The sequence below is a fragment of the Lycium ferocissimum genome, unplaced genomic scaffold, assembly GCF_029784015.1.
Source record: "Lycium ferocissimum isolate CSIRO_LF1 unplaced genomic scaffold, AGI_CSIRO_Lferr_CH_V1 ctg11, whole genome shotgun sequence".
In the NCBI taxonomy this organism is placed as follows: Eukaryota; Viridiplantae; Streptophyta; class Magnoliopsida; order Solanales; family Solanaceae; genus Lycium; species Lycium ferocissimum.
In genome coordinates, this window is record NW_026713599.1 from 91,611 (window position 1) to 112,480 (window position 20,870).

The window sequence follows — 20,870 nt, forward strand, 5'->3', positions numbered from 1 at the left end:
TTGTTTGGAGACAACATTTTAAAGGTAATGGAGTATTTATTTTTTTTTATTTTACAGGGAAATGAATTGACCTTTTTGTTTATTTATTTATTTATTTGTTTTGTTTTAGGAATTAGGAAGGAAAGAAACAAGAAGGGCTAAAAATGGTAAAGTATTTGTTTTCTCATCAAATTAAATTTGTGGGTTTAAAAAGGGAAATAGATGTCATTAGTTTATTTACTTCTTTCATTTTACCAAGCAAACTAGACAAAAGAAAAGGAAATTTTGAAAAGTTTCGGCTTTAACAATGGATTTCAAATTGCTTCCCATATTAATTCGTTAAAAAAAGGATATTTTTGTAAATTTTAGAAGGAAATAATTTAATTTTTTTTAATGATAATTTTTTATAATCTTTAAATGTTATAACATGTACAAGGTCATAAGTGGTACAAGTTTGACACACTTCAGTCCGTCCCAATTTAAGTGTCTTAATTTGACTTGACGCGAAATTTAAGAAATAAAGAGATAATTTTAAATCTTATGGTCTTAAATTAAAAATGAGTAAAGTACCAACAATACTTTGAATCTTATGTTTTAAACTTGTCACATATTATGATATTTGAATTGTTAACGTACTAGATATATATAAAGAGACACTCTTTTTAAGACAGATCAAAAAAATAAAATAAAACACTTAAAATGGATTAATATATTGCAAGTTTTAAAAGTTTGTTTTTCTTTCTTTAATTACGAACTAATAAAGTTATGTTATATAAGTTGAAAGGAATAGAGACCGTCTCATCAAATTTATTCATTTGCAGCTTATCGACTAATTTTACGATAGATGTTCACAGTAATATTTAGGCTTGAATTGATAACATGATGGGTCACAGAGGATAAAAATTTATATAACTGATCTTGACTTTTTCGGAATTGAGGGATAACAATTGGGAAAATAACCCATATATACAACTCACACATCTAGTTTACAGCCATATAGTCTACTGTATCATCAGAGTATAAATAATGTATATGTAATGTATAGCTATATATAAATAGCTCAACTTTTTTGTTACTTTACATATACAACCTTATACACTATTATACATTACATATACATTCTTATACACTATATATGATGTATAAATAATGTATATGCTTTGTATAACAATATATAAACATTGTATAACTATGTATAAACAATGTATTTGGACAGTTCAGACATACCTATGTATAAACGATGAATTTGTATAACAATACTTTTAAACAATCTGGCGTATATGTAAAGTTACAAAAATTACAAAATACAGATTCATCTAATTTACGTAATACAATACCTGTTCCTCCAAATTATTAGGAACTTAATAAGGAAAACTACTAGTTTAGTGGGCTTAATAATGTCATAGTGAGCGAAAAAGGCATGGTTGGTATGCGGCCATTTGCACGATCGCCCTCCAAAGGCACTTGTCTTTAATTTTTGTCTTCGCTAAAAAAAATTTGTTTCGGATTTGAATTTCTGCTCAGTCAAAAATTAAAAAAAATTATAAAAAAAATTAGTTTTCAGACAGAGTTTCAAACTCTACCTTAAGTAGAGTTTTACTTTCAGGCAATTTTTTTTTTTTTGAATTTAGTTGAAATTTTAAAAAAAATTGCTAAAGAATAGCCTAATTTTGTATTTGCGCCTAACTTTCCCGAATAAGCCTAACTTTTCAAAGCTCTACCTTGGGGTTCGAAGATAGAGTTTTACTAAAATTAACGACAAGTGCCTTTGAATTTCCGCACAAAAAAATTTTTTTTTTGTGGATTTAGTTGAAAATTTAAGAAGGTGATAATTGGGCTAGTTTTGACAAATTAAATCACTCATGGATATTGAGCCGTAATTATTTCATAATTATTATCATAAGAGATGGACTATCTCAATCTTTGACCATGCAATTGCAATGTGATAAGCGTTGGCTGGGACTTTGAAAGCTCAAGCTTATACTTGTCAAACCAATTACGATTCAATGCATAGCCATCACATAAACACAAAATATCTCTGACAGAAGTTCATTTCCGGAAGAGAAAAGGCCATAAATAAATAGTCCCTTATCCGTCGGAAAGAGCCTAAAATGATCCCTTAATTATACACTTATCAGTTTTCCTTTAACTATCTAAAAACTTATTTTTCTCTTCTATTTTTTTATTTTCAGACAAACTCATTCGAGATTAATCGTTAAACCATTCCTAGTATATGCTTCTTTTTCCTCAAATTCATCCTTTAACCTCAACTTTTTTCCTCAAGTTCTTTTAAGGCGTCTGTTAAAACCCACCAGTCCGTCGATTTTGTTAAAAAAAAAAACAAAAAATTGACGGTCTCACGCGCTTTTTTTCAAAAATTAACAACGAGTATGCCTTTTAAAGGGTTTTACCACTAGAATCCGATATTTTTGTTCATATATTACATTGATTTAAATGGTTGGTCTGTGCCATTGCTTTTTTTATAAAAAAATAAAAAATAAAAAATCGATGGACTCCATTGGTTTATTTTAGAAAATAATTATATTTTTTCGCTCATTTTTATGCAAAAAAAAGTGCCGAACGGTCAGCTTTTCTTAAAAAAAAATATTAAAAAAATTTTGAAAAAAATAAGAATGATCGCTTTTTCCATCGATTTTTTTGGGCTAGCTTTTTTAGATTTGAGAAGAATTACAAAAAATCATTTGTCTTTTCGAATTTTAGATTGAGCCGTAATCGTTTTTTTATTTTTTATTTTTTATTTTTTTTATTTTTTTATTATCACAAGAGATGGACTATCTCGTTTGTATAAAAAAAATCTTTGACCATGCAATTGCAATGTGATTTTAGGCTATTGGCTATTTGGGACTTTGAAAGCTCAAGCTTATACTTGTCAAACCAATTACGATTAAATGCATAGCCATCACATAAACACAAAATATCTCTGACACAAGTTCATTTCCGGAACATGAATTTATATTACTCAATAGGAAATAAAAGAAAATATGAGAAAATAAATTGTAGAAAAAGTTGAGTTGTTAAATAGTAAATATCTTTTAGCCCTAGACATTCTACTCGAGCAAAAATCAGTTATTGTAACCTAAGTTTATGATGTTCGTCCTGTGACAATTATTGAGGTCTCGGGTTTAAATTTCTGAGAAAGTAAAATTACTAGATAATTTTTTCTTACTTGTTTAAGTCTTGAGACAAAATTACCATACCTGTGCTAGTAGTTGATACTCCCTCCGGTCCAATTTACTTGTTTATATCGAGTTTTCAATAAAAACCGAGTATGGTGTATTTTACCTAGCCTATGAATTCCCTTGGTTTTAATCGACATAATCCGTCGGTTTTGTGTTTCAAGACACAATTTTTTGACATTATCAAGTATGTTGATTTTTTTCTCGATTTTTCTTATAACCGACTAACGTCTATCGATTTTATCCCGGAGTATTTAGCCTTTTCTTTAGTAATATGTATCTCTAAATGTGAGTTCTCGCTAATTTTTTTTTCTTTTTTCCATAGTTCTTGTTAAATTTAACAAACAAAGTTGGATGAATATTTTGCTACAAAAAAAATATTAATTTTTAGTGAACTTAAAGGCCTAAAACTGTTAAGTTCATACTTAAAAGAACTATGTTTAACCTATCCTCATTGTTAAGAGACCATTTATGTCTTTTCTCACAAAAGAAGATACTTTTTTTCACTTAAGTTCAGATGTAACTGTCTGTTCTGTATTTTCTCTCCGTCTTCACCTGTTTGAGTTTTCAACTGGTAATTTTTCTATTTGTTTCGCTGCACTATTTTCTTTTAATTCTTATTTCTTCATCTCTTTTATGAATTTGATATCTGTATCCACTAATCTTTACCTTAATTTAATAGTGTTTGTCTCTGTATTTTTGGTTGTCATCTTTCTTGTAATTACTGCTGAATTCTACTGTTGAGTATTACAAATGAGGACCTTTTAGGTTTTATAATCACTGTCTCGTTTAATTCATTAAAATGGGGTTTAGAAAAAGTTAAGAGTTTAAATTTGCTGTCTATGTTTATCCTTAAAATGGGGTTTAGAAGAATGATTATTATCTCCTAGATATGTGGTAGCAGAGACTGAGCCAAGATTCTGTGTTTTAAATTAATGATTTTTACATATTCAATGGATTTTATAACAAGGTTTGGGTTCAAGCTACTTGGTTTGGCCGAACCTGTAAGCCATTACTGTATACTCCCTCCATCCCGATTTAAGTGTCTTAGTTTGACTAGATACGGAGTTTAAGAAATAAAGAGAGAGTTTTGAATCCTGTGGTCTTAAATTAAAGATGTTTATAATGTACTAAAATGTCCTTTGGATTTTGTGGTTATAAACTTGCCATGTAGGATGTTTGATTGTCAATTTACTATAGAAAGAGGCACTGTTTTTGAGACAGACCAAAAAGGAAAGTAAGATACTTAAATTGGGATGGAGGGAGTTGTATGTAGCTCCGCCTTGTGTGGTAGCTGAGGATTTTTGCCAAAGATGCTAATCACTTCTGTGAACCTCACAAGCATTCTTTAACACAGCCTTTTGCTAGTTGTGAGACAAAAGGTGTGTTTGGTATGAAGGAAAATGTTTTCTTGGAAAACAAGTGGGTTTCTTACTTATTTTCTAGTTTTAATTAAGTAAGCAAAAAATAGCTTATCCCTAGAGTATTTATAGGTAATCTAGCAAAAAAATTATACGGGTAGGATAGGGTGGAGAGTGGGGTTCGGGGGTGGCAGGGGGTGGTATGGTCAAGAGGTGGGGGTTGGGCGCGTTAGGTGGGTGGGGAGGAGACAATGAACTTTGAATGTCACTCATGGAACTTATTTTCCCTACTTTTTTCTGTATTTTTAAGGAAAATGTTTTCCTAGGAAAATGTTTTCCACAACATTTTGAAGAACCAAACATGGGAAAGAAAATTTTTTCCTCCATACCAAACACACCCAGAGAATGATTATATATAAAGCAATAAGATGGAAACAATTTATCCAACAAAAAGAAAAAGGAAACAATTTCGCAGGTATGGAACAAAAACGAAATGTCAAAACATATAAGCCCTTTTGTAACTTCTCAAGATGCTCACTGAAGTGTTTGTTGATTGAATCTTTTGCATTTTCAATTGCTGCAGCTAACACAAAGCTCAGAGTAGCAATGGAAGTCTAAATAAGAGCAGTTTCATAACATGCAGAGCTCTCTCTTTTTGGCTCCCACTTCCATTGATAAAGGTGGTAGCTCCAACCAGAACTTATCTTTTGGACCATGGGCATGGCCTAGCAAGCGCATAGGTACTTTTCATCCTCGTGCCCAGGTTTCAGCATCTGCTATCGGTGGTGGGCAGCAGAGCCACTATAGCATGCTTGGTGTTCCACACAATGCTTCTTCTGTTGATATAAAAAAGGCTTATCGTCTTCTTGCTCTCAAGGTACTACTATATCTTTTTGGCATATATGTTTTATAGTATAATACAAGAAGTAAGTAGACGTTTTTTAGGTGCTTTGTTTAATTGCCTTCGTTGTTTAACAATACTGATTAGTTACCGAATGAAATAATGAAAAGAAAACTAATGTAGGTGATCTGTCATTTTAGATCTACTTTTTTTTTTTTTTTTTTTTTTTTTAAGAAAGAATTGTAACTGAAATTTATGGAAGGCAACCGTGAGTAAGGATTTCGGATGAAGTGCTTCACACTTTAATTTGGTAAAGCATTGTCATTATTAGAAACTGCTGAAACAGAAATATTCTAATAAACAATGCTGAAGGCAGTGGCAGAGCCAGGATTTTAATAAGGGGAGTCAAAGTATAAAGAAGTAAACACACAAAGAAGCCAATGAGATTCAACATTAGTATATATACATAAAAAATTATCTATCTACACATATAATTCTCCAGCGACCTTGGACAAGAGTGGCCCTGCCACTGGCTGAAGGTTTCACATATAAATATATAATACATTCTCCGTTATATTTCAAGAAATTGTTGGGGAATGACAAAGAAAGTAGAATGTGTCAATTACTATCCAACCAGTCATACAATTTACAAACAATAGGTGGAGAAGAACAATATTTTACCTCAACCGATGCTCACCCTCTTCTCCTTCTTCCAAGCAGAGTTTGCCGTTGGCAAAAATTTCTAGGAGGTTATTATGCTTGTTGTCAAAATATCTTTTTTAAGAATGCGAATGTATGGGAGATTTTTGGTTCAGGGTAAAAAGGCATGGATAAAGATGTTTCATGTCCTTTGTTAATATGGTTGGATCTTACTTGAACTTCTGTTGGCATAGACAGGAAGTGCCTTCTTGTATACTTACAAGTTAATGCCTTTTTCAAGTACAATGTTCTTATCAAAAAGCCTTGAGCTATTCCTTATAAGGAAGTGTGCATGTCTTTTTCTTATCAAAAAGCTTTGACAACTATTCCTTCCTTCTTTTTTTTTTGGGAAAATTTCATAAATGACTACTATTTGGGGGTTTTTTTTTCCACATAGCTACGGTTTAGCTATTTATGACAAACATATAGCTAGCGCTTGTTTCATGTTGTATTCGTTTATTAAGTGTGACCGTATTCATGAATACAAAATTAAAATTTGCTAAATTGTATTCAATTTAAATGTATTCAAATCCAGTATTCATACAATTTACAAATTCATTTTATTATATTTAATCGATTGTATACAAAACACAATAAAAAAGTTAACAAATACCTCAAAAAATTGAATACCCGTTCATTTGTATACCTTCAAAAATTAATGTATTCATTTGTATACAAAAAATAAAATTCCTTCTACAAGAAAATAAAATACACAAAACGCTGAATTGTATGCCAAAAATTAATGCAGTGAATTGGCTAAAAATTTAATTTCTAAAAAAAATGATTTTCCAGATTATCGGAATCTTGATTGACAAAGCAAAATCTTTTTAAGTAGATCCGGCTAAGATCTAACCGGATCTGACCGTGAAAACTCAAAAGCCACCGCGTTAACAACAACAAATTTCACTATTGGATCAATGAAGCAATGAAGATCTGATTTCAGCTCAACAAATATTCTAGCTTAAACTTTACAGATACTCATATGCTTGCATCAACCATAGATTTCTCTTGTAAATCTTTTGTCTTTCCATTGAGCATAAAAGATATCCCACCGTACATGAGCCTGAGTTTGGATCTTAGTAGATGCTTTTTTGTTAACAACAACAAATTTCACTGTTGGATCAATGGTATTTTTAGTAAAACAGCAAGTTGGAGATGCATCAATTCAAATATGAGAAGGTTTATGAGAAGAAGGGACGCTTAATTAGATGAGAAGGTTGAAAATTGAAATGCCGGAAAAGAGGGTACAATGTTCTTAGCGGGGTGGGGAGGAGGGGAGAGGGGAGAAAGAGAGATGAGAAGGTTAGTTTGGAATTAAATAATGTGATATGGGGTATTCTACTTTGTATATATATGTAGCTATAAGTTGTATTTAACATATTATAATTAGCTATGAGATGTAATTATTTTAAACTATAGCTACTAAATATAAAAATGTGGTAGAGTTAGTTATGCCATGTAGTTACCCCTTTTTTTTTTTTTTTATCTTCTTTGAAAAGCTTTGTATCAGACTATTAATGCTCTGTCGGAAAGTTCACTGACTGTTATTCTATCTATTGTTTGTACTTTATAAATGCAGTATCATCCTGATGTTAGCAAGGATTCAGGAGCTGATGAGATTTTCAAGAAAATCCATCTCGCATATGATGTGAGTCACTCTTTCTTGGCTTCTGGCATATTTATCTTTTATTTACAGAACTGAGAATTCATGTCTTAAGCTGACGTATATGTTTAAAGCTGTCATTTAAACCCTCTTGAGAGAGGGAGAATGGTGGCTTTGCACCTTTGCCTGTCAGGGGCGGGGAGGGGGGACATGGTGAGTTGGAGAGGTTTTTGATTGGTTATGTAGGAAAAGAGCTGGAAATTAAATTGATCTCAAAAGTTGATTATTCTGTTAACTCTTTTTCCTAAAACGGAGTGCAAACAAATGCACCAAGTAGTCGATGAATGTGTTTGCCGAGAGTTCACCTAGTAGAAGCATCCTTTCAAGGAGGGAACTAATGTATCTGTTTTTGTCCAATGAAGTATATTCCCTGCAGCTCAACATAGCTGAAAGTAACTGCAATTCTCTCTTTTTTGAACTGTTAATATCTCTTTTTTGAACTGTTAAGGAGAAAGCAGCATAAAAGGTCTGATGAGGAACCCTTTTTCATTGGTCCTGTTTCTGTAAAATGTTCACAAACGTGTATGCTACGGAATCATTTTTTTTTTTTTTTTGGTTTCAATCCAATTAGCAAACCTGCTGGGACGACTATTACGATCCTTCGAGGCTTCTTCACTTTCTTGGGAGCTCATGTTTAATCGTTTAGTCCTTTCGTTAATAGTTGCTGCTTCTGTCCTAATTTGTCTGGCAATTCTTGATTACCGGGAGTCAATTTTAACCAATTCTAGGATAAATGATAAATCAGATTAAGTTTCCATTTCTAATTTAAAATTTAGTTATTCATAACTTGCACTTTTGCTCAACCAATAATCTAAAGGAATGATCTTAAAACAATATAAATCACGGGACAAATGAAATTAGTACTAGTGATAAAATGTTGCTTACTTTTTTGCTGCGTGTTTTGAGAATATCCCTATGAAATATTAGTTGTGAAGATACAAGTTATATGTGCTTTCCTAGATACAACTTCTTTAAGTATGGTATTTGCATCTATCCATTAAACTTAACACACTGTTTTTTTTTTTTTTCTTTTCAAATTATATGTTTTTTGAACTTTGCACTACTAGCTGTCTCAAATGTTAATACTTTGCTTTTGTATCAGGTATTATCTAATGAATCATCAAGAAATCAGTATGATCAATCTCTTCGACATCAGGATTATACTGATAAACCTTTGGGGGGAAATTGGGAGTATGACTTTGAATATTACAATGGCATAAGGACCTATAGGTGGTCTGATCTCAAACAAAAAATGCAAAGAGAGAGATATTGGGAAAACTTCTCCTCTTATTATGATGAAGAGGTGGATTCCGAAGAAGAAACTCCACAAGAAGAAAGGGGTCCGTTCTCGGAAGTGCTCAAATCTGCCTTTCTCTCATTATTCTTAATGTACACCGTAGGTATTCGTTTGTCTTTGACATTTAGTAGCCTCATGGCCTTGCTTGACCGAAAGTTGGACACTGGATACAAGATTGGTTATTTACTCGCTTGGATTTTGGGGGGCAGAGGCGGTGTTTTACTTACGTTATGCCTTTCGTTTGCAAGCTGGCTTTGTGGAAAAACCAGCAGTAGCCTAGTTGCGTTGGTGGTTGTGGCCATGTGGGTCGGGTCCAATGTTGCTCGATATGCTCCGGTCCCACAAGGTGCCATTCTTACTCTATTGTACATGTCAATCAAGTTACAAGTTGATCTTAGTTAAAGCTTCTGCAACAGAGTGACCACTTTCTTAATATGCCACTATTGAAGTCTGTAAATATGCTCCACAATAACTTTCATTTATGTTTCTTGTAGTGTAGTCAATTATGAGACAGAATAATTTAAATTCGTTATAATTTTCTGATAAGTTGGTTCTTGAATGTAAATGCATAATCAAAAGTTTAAGTATCTACAACTTGTTCATGGTCATCTTTAACTAGCAGAACTGAAAGTTACTGTTATTTCTTTTCTGATTGGCAACTGAAAGTTACTGTTGCTGTTCCGTGAGTTGCATTTTCCATTTAATTAATTCTCCAATGCAAAAACCTTAACTTTTGTCCTCATTGTACATGATGACAATGAAAAAACTTTTACCTGTATAGTGGAACTATGTTTCTCCGATTCTCCAAGAATGTTGCCGGACCACCCTTGTCGGATCCTCCAAAAATGCATTACTTGTGGAGGATTTGACACGCATCCGTTGGCATTTTTAAAGTGTCCGAGCAACATAGTCCTAGAGTGGGGAGCAGCAGAGCTCAGAAGTTGAGGAGAAAAGAATGTATGCATAGTGTCAATTAATTACACAGTTGATTACAAAACAATGACTGTAACATAGTAACAACTTCTTGTGATTGTTTACATTTCTGATCATAGTTCCTCTTTTGAATTTCCCTGTCCAAATGCTACATTGTTAGAAGCCACTTGGGAAGCTTCTCTCTTGGTTGCTTGCAGAAATATATTACACTTCAGTCCCAAACAAGTCGGTTTGGCTGCATGAAATTACATTTCTTTATTTAACACCTCCTCTTGTGTGAGCTTGCTCAAATTGACGGTTTCAAGCCCGAATAAAGAAGGACGGTTGTGGTAGGTTGATAGCCAATCTAAAGTTTATCAATTCATGATGAATCCTCAAAATACAAAAATACTGATATTACAATAACACAAAATGTGAGTATAAATCTGTTCTAGAAGTGGGGTACTATCAAATGCAAGAAACAACTAGAGTAGCAGACAATCAGTTTCCAAATACAAAGGAAAAGGAATCTTCATTCAATAATGTGCTGTGTTGTGGAATCTAATAGATTCTGAGGAGGATTTCCATCTCAAGAGTCCCTTCCCATTGGAACTCTCTTTTTCATATCTTGTCACATTCCTGACTATATCTTTATCCCTTTTTTTTTCTTTTTTTCTTTTTCTCCTGGTTGGCCAAAAACTGATGTTTTTTTACCCCCCACAGATAAATGTGCAGTAAGTCAAATACACTGTCTTCGTGTTATTAATTTTCACAGATATTTACTCATCGCACTAAAATTATTAAATTATTTTTTTTATAATTTTTTGGTAACAAAAAAATAATTTAAATTTGGTGCAATAAAATAGAAGTTAAGTGACGATCCTTGAAATTCTTCCCACTTTCTTCTCATTAGTGAGGGGTGGGGTGAGTGATTTTGTTGACTTTGCTTTCATCACGTGAAACGATGAAGGGTGATTCAATTTTTATCTTTTATTGGCATCAACTTTATGACCTTCAACAAGAAATAAATAGAAAATCACTCTCCAATTAGTAGAACCATATTCAGTTAAAGGGGCATTTCTTCATTATTGGTGTAATATGTGACCTTTGTGATTATGAACGGTGTATGTTCAGAAAGCAATGTCACGTACTATAAGTGAAAAATACACAAGTCAAACTATTCGTTTATTACTTATTTCCAAGAAGGGAGATTTTTTTCCTTTTCTGATAATTTTATGTTTTTCCTTATCGAATAAGGGCTTCCCTTATTTTCTTTAGTCTTAGTTTTAGTTATTTTCCTTGTCTTAGTTTATTATTTTCCAAGAATAGGGGCTTGATTGTTTTTTTTTTCCAACTTCATTTAATAGCTATAAATTATTGGCAGACTCATTTTTGAAAGCCCATTTTTGTATTATTATAATGCTGTTGGAAAACACGAGCTCTGGAATTAAATTACTTTCAAGGTTGAGTTCTTGACGGTAAGTTCTTCTTTTATCTTCATATCTTTGGTTTTTTTCGTTTGTCGTTCTTTTGAGACGATTAATTTTATATATCAATTGTTACCATAAACGTTTAGTATTTACTATTCTTTCTGTTGTTCAATTTATTTTGGCATTTCTATCTTACTAGCTTTATTAATCAGTTTATTGTTTAGTATTCCGCCAGCGTGCGTGTATAAGGAATCATATCAGACTTTGATCACATCCACTGTCCTTTTTGTAATATTACATAAATTTACATAGTTATATTAAATTCAACATATCATAAAAAGAGAATAAAGAATATTACAGTACTATTCTGCACTCAATTACTAAAACACGAAAGGAACTTCTATATGAACAAAGTAGCTAATATTGTGAAAAAAGTGTAATATGGGAATTGGATCGGATTCACGTAGTTGCTACGTTATTCGTGAGGACAGAAGGATATATTATTCTTTTATTTTTCTCTCTTTATGAAACAGTTTTTTGGAATTAATGGAGTATGATGATGAAACCGTAGATTCTCCTATGACTTTAATTTAGTACTGGAGATGCTGATGTTTATTGGTTTATGTAAAGAAGTATCAATACGTCACATAAAACACGAGCACATATTCATATTCATGTGAATTTAAGTTATATAAATTGATAATCAAGACGGAGTTAGTATTTGAAGTTTCTGAGTTCTGAATTTGTCATCGAACCTGTAGCTCATTTACTGAATTTGCTATTAAATATTTATACGTATTTAACAGGCTTCCTAATATAAATATATATGGTAAGCCAAATTGAGTTTGGTAGCTAGGATTGTATATAGCTCCATATTGTTTGATTAGTCAATTTTTAAGATGGGGAGTTTCTTTTGGCAATCTTAGGCATAATACTAATCGATGATTTGTCTGGATCGAAGAAACTTAGAAAAGGTTGTTATCCTCATAACCAACTTCTCGTATCAAGAAAATAGGGTATCATATTCCTATAGTTCGTGCTTTTTTTTTTTTTTTTTTCAATTCCAGTGCGTGGAATGATTTCCTGTGAATAAAGTAGTCTGGGAGAAAGATAAACTCTGCCCATTATCCTTTCGCCAAAGTAAGAGGCTCCAGACTCAAACAACAATTTATATTTACCTGATCATAACGTAAATATTTTTTTCAGTTATCAGTGTAGTTTAATTTGATAGTAAGTTAATAGCCGGAGTATTATTTTTACCAAGTTACTAATTAATGTTTATCATAATTACTTTATAAGTAACATAATTATGTACATATTTTTTGCCACTATGCGCGCATAGAACTTTATATCATATTATATTTATATAAGAACAAGATATATACAAATCAAATGTGAAGATAGAAGCCGAATTAAAGGACAATGGGTGATAATTCCACTTACTTCACTTTGCATTATACGAGTATAAATCCCAAAGCTTTGATTTATAATGTGAAGGGACGTTATTGAATCTGATTCTATGCTTCTCTTTTTCATGGTATAAATTGATAAAATTGGAACTTAAAACATAAGGAGTAATTATAATATCTAGTGCATTATTCTGTTGGCTTCACTTCTTCTGTCTAGAGGTACTACTCTAGGGTGTCTTAGAATTTTCTTCAAATTGGTTACGAAACTTGTTTGCATGATTTGAAAGTTCATAAGCCTGTTTTTTTTACTTTCCAATAATATATATGTGATGCTTAATTCCTTGATGTTGTGCTTTCTAATATTTTAATTCTAATCATGAGAGTCACTAGTAGTTCTCAATATAGAACTCATGACACTTTTGCATGTCCCATGTTAGGAAAAAATGAGCCCATAATGATGATATCTATTTACTTTCATACACTAACAATCTAAAAGATTTTTTAGATTATTTAAAAGATAATTATACACAATAATAACAACACCAACAGATCCATTATATTTTCGCAAGTGAAAAATATAACTATACACAATTATTCATGGTGGAATTGATAACTTGAAAAGTAAAGCATATTACATGCTAAAATAGGTTTAAATGCATAGATGGTAGAAAAAAATATTTTACACTATCAATATATATGACATAAATTCACGTATAATAAATTTATAAGAAAAGGGAAAAAAAGTCACAATACAAAAACCCTCATATCAAAAGGTATATATACCTTTTTCTATCTACTAATCAAATTCTTTATTTGTAGCTTTATCCTTTAATAAATGTACTTTAAATTAAAGTCACAATGACTATGGTCTCTCCATTGCCCCCTAATCATATTACTCCAGAAGTTTGAAAATGGCTTCTCTTTTATTTTAGGGTCAGATTCAGCTTCCAGTTGCACTCAAAAATTGGATAGACTCAATTGGTGGGGGCTTAATCCAGGAAAGGCATTAATCAGGATGAGTTTAAATTTGTGCACTGTTTGTGTGTAATATTTCTTGTACCCGTCAAATTAAATTTACTTAAGATAACACGTAACTTTACCTATTCACAACAAACTTAACATAATAACCCGAAAAATTAGTTAGATTTATAACTAGACAACAAAAGTTTGAGCAGAATATCGGTTAGCCTTTCTTTTTTTTTTTTTTTTCTTTTGGGTGGGTGGTGAGAATAGCTCTTCTAACATCAACATGAATAATCATAGACTGAAAATAGCCGTCATCTTTTTCCATAGTAGTCACCTAACATGAAAGGAAAGACCACTCAAAAAAGTGGAATAAAAAAATAGCCTCAAGCGCAACTTCTATATCGCTAAGGGGTCATTTGGTAGTCAGTGGCGGAACCACATAGAGCCGAGGGTATTCATCCGAACCCCCTTGGCGGAAAAAAATACTATTTTTACAAGGTTAAAATTATTTTTTATGTATATATTGTAGATGTTGAACCCCCTTAGGCTTCTTCGTATGTTTACTTTTTTATATTTTGAACCCCCTCGGCGAAAATTCTGACTCCGCCACTATTGGTAGTTGGTTAAAGTTATGCATGTATTAGTAATGAATTATTTTATACAGAGATTAGTTATGCGTGACTTAATTATTCATGTATTAGTTATTCTATTTTCTATTCTGCATAAAATAATAGATAAATTCCCTCAAAACTTATATATGTATTAGTTAAGTAGGTTTTTGAATTACAAATCAAATACTATATTAGTTGTGCTGAATTTTATACATGATAAAAAGAAATTTGCTACCAAACATACTATAACTTACGAGAATTTGATACATAAATAACTTTCGTCCTAACAAGCTACCAAACGCCCCCTAAAATTCCTTTTTCGTCTGTCTACACAATAATAATCTGTTATAGCCTATAGCAAGTAAAATTGAACACATGACTTATAAAACAAATTACATTGTCAATCGATATAATTTATATGTTTTCAACGTATATAATTTAAATCTTTAAACGATAAAGTTTAAGTTCTGTGTACTGATTTATTTGGATGATCGAGTCCTATAATAAAGAAATACCCTCATTGCAGAAAAAACGAAAAAGACAGGAAAGTGCAAATGGAAGAAGAGTCATTAGTCAATGTGCATGTTGCATGACTTTACTATTTTTAATTATGACTTGACGGTGGATACTTATTGGCTAGATAAACATGCTATGACAATTTTGTTACTATATAAATAGCTGACCTCAAATATCAATCAACCTACCAAATTTACTCTTAAAACGATACTATAAAGTTGCCTATATATGTTCATGAAATATTAATATTCTCTATGCTCATTATATTTGCTTGATCAATTTGCTGCAGCCTCTCTTTCTTGACTTTTTTTTTTTTGGTAAGAAAAAATTGTTCCAGCTCTGTATAGACTGGATAATTAATGGATAAGATTAATTGATTAAGACGTGTTGATGACACAATTGTTTGAAAATTTAGCTGTCAGTATTTTCCACATGGAAAATTTAAAAATAGTAATTATTATAAATGTCATCTGAGATCTTATTTGAAACCCAATTATAAATACTTCTTGATTCACCTTTTTTTCTTATTAAAAATCTGATTTTTGATTGATTGTGATATATTTTTTTCTTGAATTTTCTATTTTTGGATATTGAATTTTTAGGTACCCTTTTTTTGAGAAATCATGAATGCTTTAGCAGCAACAAATAGAAATTTTAAGCTGGCAGCTAGGCTTCTTGGTTTAGACTCAAAGCTGGAAAAAAGTCTGCTAATTCCCTTCAGAGAAATTAAGGTAAATTTATTTTCTTTTGCTGAATTCATCCAACAAAAAAAAAAAAGATGATCTTTTTGGGTGCAAAAAGGGGTTCTTTTTTCTGTATTTTTGGTTGCCAAATGGGGTTATTTTTATTTTTATTTTCTGTTTTTTTGGGTGTAAAAAGGGGTTCTTGAAATAGAAGATGAACCAGTTTTTCTTATTTATTTTTTTCCTGTTGATTTGGGTGCTAGGATCTTGAAATTAGTTTAAAGATTGTGTTTTTACTAGTTATGCTACATGGGGTTTCAATCTTTGATGCAAACTTGAGATTTTTGGGTCAATTTGGGAATTAAACAGAGTTTTGTTCTAGCTTTCAATGTGGTAGGAATCTTCAAAAATGTTGCTGCACCCGTGTGGATCCTCCAAATATTCGGTAATTTTGGAGGATTCGACAGGCAGCTGTTGACATTTTTGAAGAGTCCGAGCAACATAGCTGGTTAGCATACTGAGTTTGACTTAAACTTTTGAGAGTTCAATTGGTAAAAATGCTTGTGTTTTTTGAGGTGGTCATAGTATTGTGCTTACCATACTGATTTTGTGTATTTTTGTCGGTTTAATTGAAGAAAATGGACTGATTTGTGCAAATTTATAGGTGGAATGTACTCTACCGAAGGATGATGGCACGTTGGTATCTTTTGTCGGATTCAGGGTACAACACGACAATGCTCGAGGGCCTATGAAAGGCGGAATCAGATACCATCCTGAGGTTGGTTTTATTCTCAATGATGGATTATTGCTCAGTTAATGCTTATCGTAAAGACAAATAGTATTTAGATAATTATTTTGCAAGACTGAATAACTTTCTATTCAATATCGTGTTTATGATGTTATCCATTTATCGACTTTGTCTCTCGGGTCCTTCAAAAAATGCCGCCACGTGTGTCAGATCTTCCAAAAGTTACTCTTTTAACAACATTTTCAGAGGATCCGAGCAACATAGTTGATTGATATAGCATGTGTTTTATGGTCATTTATTGGTGTTTAATGTAGGTTGATCCCGATGAGGTAAATGCATTAGCACAGCTAATGACATGGAAGACGGCAGTTGCCAATATACCATATGGTGGGGCAAAAGGGGGCATAGGATGTAGTCCTAGTGACCTGAGTATCTCTGAGTTAGAACGACTTACTCGAGTATTTACTCAAAAAATACATGACCTGATTGGAATTCACACCGATGTTCCTGCACCGGATATGGGAACAAATTCACAGGTACGTGAAAATTATAACGTGGGCTTGAGATGTCATTTACATCTAATGCTTGGCTGTCTTACTGAAATTTATCTAACTGGACTGCTAAAATTGCTTTATGCAGACAATGGCATGGATTCTAGACGAGTACTCAAAATTTCATGGTTATTCACCTGCAGTGGTGACTGGAAAACCTATTGTAAGTATGCCTAAAAAAATAGAGTTTGTATTTCCAATTCATGTGTTTCTACGATCTGCAGTCAGACCTCTCTATAACAATCATCCTCCATAACAACATTTCACTATAACAACCATGTTTTCTGTGAAACCGATCTTTCATGTTATGTTATAGTTTTGTTAATAGCATTTCGGTATAGCAGCCAAAAAATTTCCGAACAAACAACACTATTATTGAGAGGTTTGACAGTATAAATCATTTTACATTATCCAATTGGTGTTGAATGTTCACTTGGTGAACCCGACTGCTAATTTTTGCGTTCATCACATCTATTGGTCCTAGTTTAGATATACACAAGCTTTGTAGCGGAAATGACTTGATTATCTGTTTTCGGATAATTATCTGTTAATTGAGCTTAAGAGAGGATTATAATAATTTATGACAGGATCTTGGTGGATCACTAGGCAGAGATGCAGCTACCGGAAGGGGTGCTCTCTTTGCTGCAGAAGCCCTGCTTAATGAGCATGGCAAGAGTATTGCTGGGCAACGTTTTGTTATACAGGTTAGCACAGTCAAAATGTACACTTTTCTTCTACGATGATTATATATCCAAGCATGGATAAAGTCCATCATGAAAGCACAGTTTGTGTCCTTTTGAGTAATAACATTTTTTGTCCCTCAGTTATAGGTAATTCTAATTTAGTCCTTGCCATATTTGACGAAGTACATTTAACCTTCAATTACTTGAAATATGCTCTTTTGATCTCTTTGCTTATGAATATTCACAAATTCTCAGAACTATTACTCGTTCTATCGTTTAATTACTCATGTGTTATGTTAAACTTGTATTAATTATTACTTCATAATGAGGGTATTATACTTCTAGAAATAGTCCAAAATATAACTTATTTCCTATGTAAATGGACCAAAAACAAACACTGTAATTACTTTAAGGTTAAATGTGTTGAGTCATATATCCCAAGGGTCAAAATTATAATTTTCTTATAACGGAGGGACCAAAGATGTTATTCTCCCTTCTTTTTTTGATAATGGTTTTATTCATCTCAGGGATTCGGGAATGTTGGTTCTTGGGCTGCAAAACTCATCAATGAGCAAGGTGGGAAAGTTGTTGCAGTAAGTGACATAACAGGTGCTATAAAGAACGAGAATGGAATCGACATAGCAAGTTTATTCAAACATGTGAAGGAAAATCGTGGAGTTAAAGGTTTCCATGGTGCAAATTCAATTGATGCCAACTCAATACTTGTAGAAGACTGTGATGTTCTTATTCCAGCTGCCCTTGGTGGAGTAATCAACAAGTATGTTCATGATGTTACATAGAATTCCTAGATCATGATTTTGCATAGAATTACTAGTTATTATGAAGCCTTTCTTGTCGTATTTGTGATACCTTTGAACTTCTCTTTGAAGGGATAATGCAAATGAAATTAAAGCCAAATATATTATTGAAGCAGCTAACCATCCAACTGATCCAGAAGCTGATGAGGTCAGTGCAATAACTCCTTCCTTTTTCTTTTTTCACAATCACTACTAAAAAAACTGGAATTAGCAACGGATAAATTTTGTAGCTAAATAGCAAAATTTGTCGCTAATGCTATGTAGCTATGGATTAACACAAATGATCATGGATTAGCGACGAAGTTCGTAGCTAACTCCAGTTTTTTCGTAGTGAAATCATTTAGAATGGGGAAGTAAAGAAAATTTAAAAACGACATATAAGTTAGTGCAATAATTACAGATCATCTTCGAGACGGCAAGAAAACTGCAGCATCTTTATTAATTCTAATTTTCTGCAGATTTTGTCAAAGAAAGGAGTTATCATTCTACCAGATATATATGCAAACTCGGGTGGTGTCACTGTGAGTTATTTTGAGTGGGTCCAGGTATGATACCTCTGCATGTTTTTTACTCTCTCGATTTGTTTGTGTTACTTTTATTTTTAATATGCTTCAAAAAGAATGCCTCTTATCCAATTTGGCAACTCTTTTCATTCCAACAGCACGCATGACATGTTTAAAATCACAAGATTAGAGGATATTTTGGTACATTATACATACATTTAGTTTAAGACCACAAGATTCAAAAGTCTTTTTTTACTTTTTTAAACTCCGTGCCCAGTCAAACTAGACAAACAAATTGAAACAAAGGGAGTAATACTTTACCACAAAGCTTCGTTCTTGTTCGCTGTTTTCTCGGTTATGCACCAAAAGGTCATGTTAAACTTCCAAGACCTCTTTTTTATTCAGTTGGCTTATCAACTTTTTTGATGATTTGTAATGCTAGAACATCCAAGGCTTTATGTGGGATGAGCAGAAAGTGAATGATGAGCTGAAGACATATATGACGAGAGGTTTCAAAGATGTCAAGGAAATGTGCAAAACTCACAACTGTGATCTCCGAATGGGCGCCTTCACCTTAGGCGTTAACCGTGTAGCTAGAGCAACCGTTCTTCGGGGATGGGAGGCTTGAGAATGAGACGTGTGGCGACTTGGTTTTTTTCGAATAAAAATGTAAAAGCATGGAGTCTACTCAGTTCTCCATAATATTAATTTCTGCACTCAGTATAATTTGGCAGAAGCTTTATCCATTTGATGTTCTGGCTTGGACCTCTATTTTCGTTTTTTGAGTTTTTTTTTCTTTTTTCGCCCTTTTAAATCTTGTGAACTGAAAGTTCTGCCAAAGGACAGAGTAGCTTCTAAATAGTACTCTTAATACAAAGCACTGAAAGAGGCACTTTGCTTAGTCTAATCTTTCATATTCTTCAGTTAAACTAGTTTTCTCGTGTACTTGTCAGTTGTCACTTGATCTATCCTTTTTGCTCTCTGAACATTATTGTGTCTGCATTTTGTGTTGGTTGGTTTTGGGTCATGGACACTGGTCATATGTAATAATACAATGAAAGACTCATCAGTACTTGGTCATTCCAAGGCTCTTCCCTCTCTTGATGGCAAATTTTGATTGGAACCGGTTCGAAGAAAGAAGAAGTATTGCATGAGATAGGCAACAACAACAAATTCAGTATGATCCCACATTTGGGTCTGGGGAGGGTATGATTAATACTCAGCGGCTTGATCAACCAAGCCTCCGCAATTTCAGGCCGGAATAGATATTTCAATTCCTTCCATTAGTATCATACTTAAGAATTTCTTACCTCATACGGCTGGTCATCCTTATATGTTCAATCATACCCTTTATCTGATTGTGGGCACAAATTACCCTCATTGATACCCATTTGGCTCATCCAGATAGTTCAATTCCTTCCGAATTTTATTTGAGAATTTCTTGCCTCATGGTTCAACAGTCAATGTTTTTGGTGTCCCATCGTTCACTGACCTTACCCCCACAAAAAGTGGGAAAGAGGTTGTTTCCACTAGACTTCCGGCTCGGGAAAGTGTTTCCAAAACAGGTTTGAAAGAAAATAAAAAAAATATAATCAGCAAAATAATAAGATAAACGAAGTAACATGTAGTAATAAAAATTGGAGGGTAAGATATTACAAGAGGACTAATAACACTACAGATAAGGAGAAAGGGAGATTAGCTCCCTACCTCTTCCCCATAAAAGCGACAACACTCGACTACCAAATTACCTTTCTACCCCCAATCCTCAACCTTCATAAATCATACCTTCCTATATAGGGGCATGTCCTCGGTAAGTTGTAGATGTGCTATATCCTGTCTAATCACCTCCTCCAATCTTCTTCAGCCTGCCTTTACTTCTTCGAAAACCTACTATAGTTAATCTCTCACACCTCCTAACTGGTGCATCCGTACACCTCCTCTTCACATGTTCAAACCACCTCAGTCTTACTTCCTCAACTTGTCCGCCACGGAAATCACTCATA

General features: G+C 32.9%; 2 protein-coding genes across 4 annotated transcripts; both read left to right on the forward strand.

Annotated features, from left to right (window-relative positions):
• Nucleotides 1–3,629: 3,629 nt before the first annotated feature.
• On the forward strand, nt 3,630–9,645 carry LOC132041650 (uncharacterized). Its single transcript, XM_059432356.1, has 4 exons — nt 3,630–3,750; nt 5,121–5,414; nt 7,657–7,725; nt 8,843–9,645. Exons 2-4 carry the CDS (start codon nt 5,175–5,177, stop codon nt 9,437–9,439), a joined length of 906 nt encoding a protein of 301 aa, XP_059288339.1. The 5' UTR covers nt 3,630–3,750; nt 5,121–5,174; the 3' UTR covers nt 9,440–9,645.
• Nucleotides 9,646–12,891: 3,246 nt separating this feature from the next.
• Nucleotides 12,892–19,768, forward strand: LOC132041632 (glutamate dehydrogenase). 3 transcript variants are annotated; one of them, XM_059432332.1, is made up of 10 exons: nt 12,892–13,007; nt 15,484–15,612; nt 16,229–16,342; nt 16,627–16,848; nt 16,952–17,026; nt 17,451–17,567; nt 18,074–18,324; nt 18,437–18,512; nt 18,823–18,909; nt 19,310–19,768. In XM_059432332.1, exons 2-10 carry the CDS (start codon nt 15,505–15,507, stop codon nt 19,493–19,495), a joined length of 1,236 nt encoding a protein of 411 aa, XP_059288315.1. In that variant the 5' UTR covers nt 12,892–13,007; nt 15,484–15,504; the 3' UTR covers nt 19,496–19,768. The 3 variants fall into 3 exon arrangements, with proteins under 3 accessions (XP_059288315.1, XP_059288314.1, XP_059288313.1); XM_059432331.1 differs by lacking the exon at nt 12,892–13,007 and adding an exon at nt 15,048–15,195 and having other exon boundaries at nt 15,483–15,612; XM_059432330.1 differs by lacking the exon at nt 12,892–13,007 and adding an exon at nt 15,052–15,198.
• Nucleotides 19,769–20,870: the final 1,102 nt, after the last annotated feature.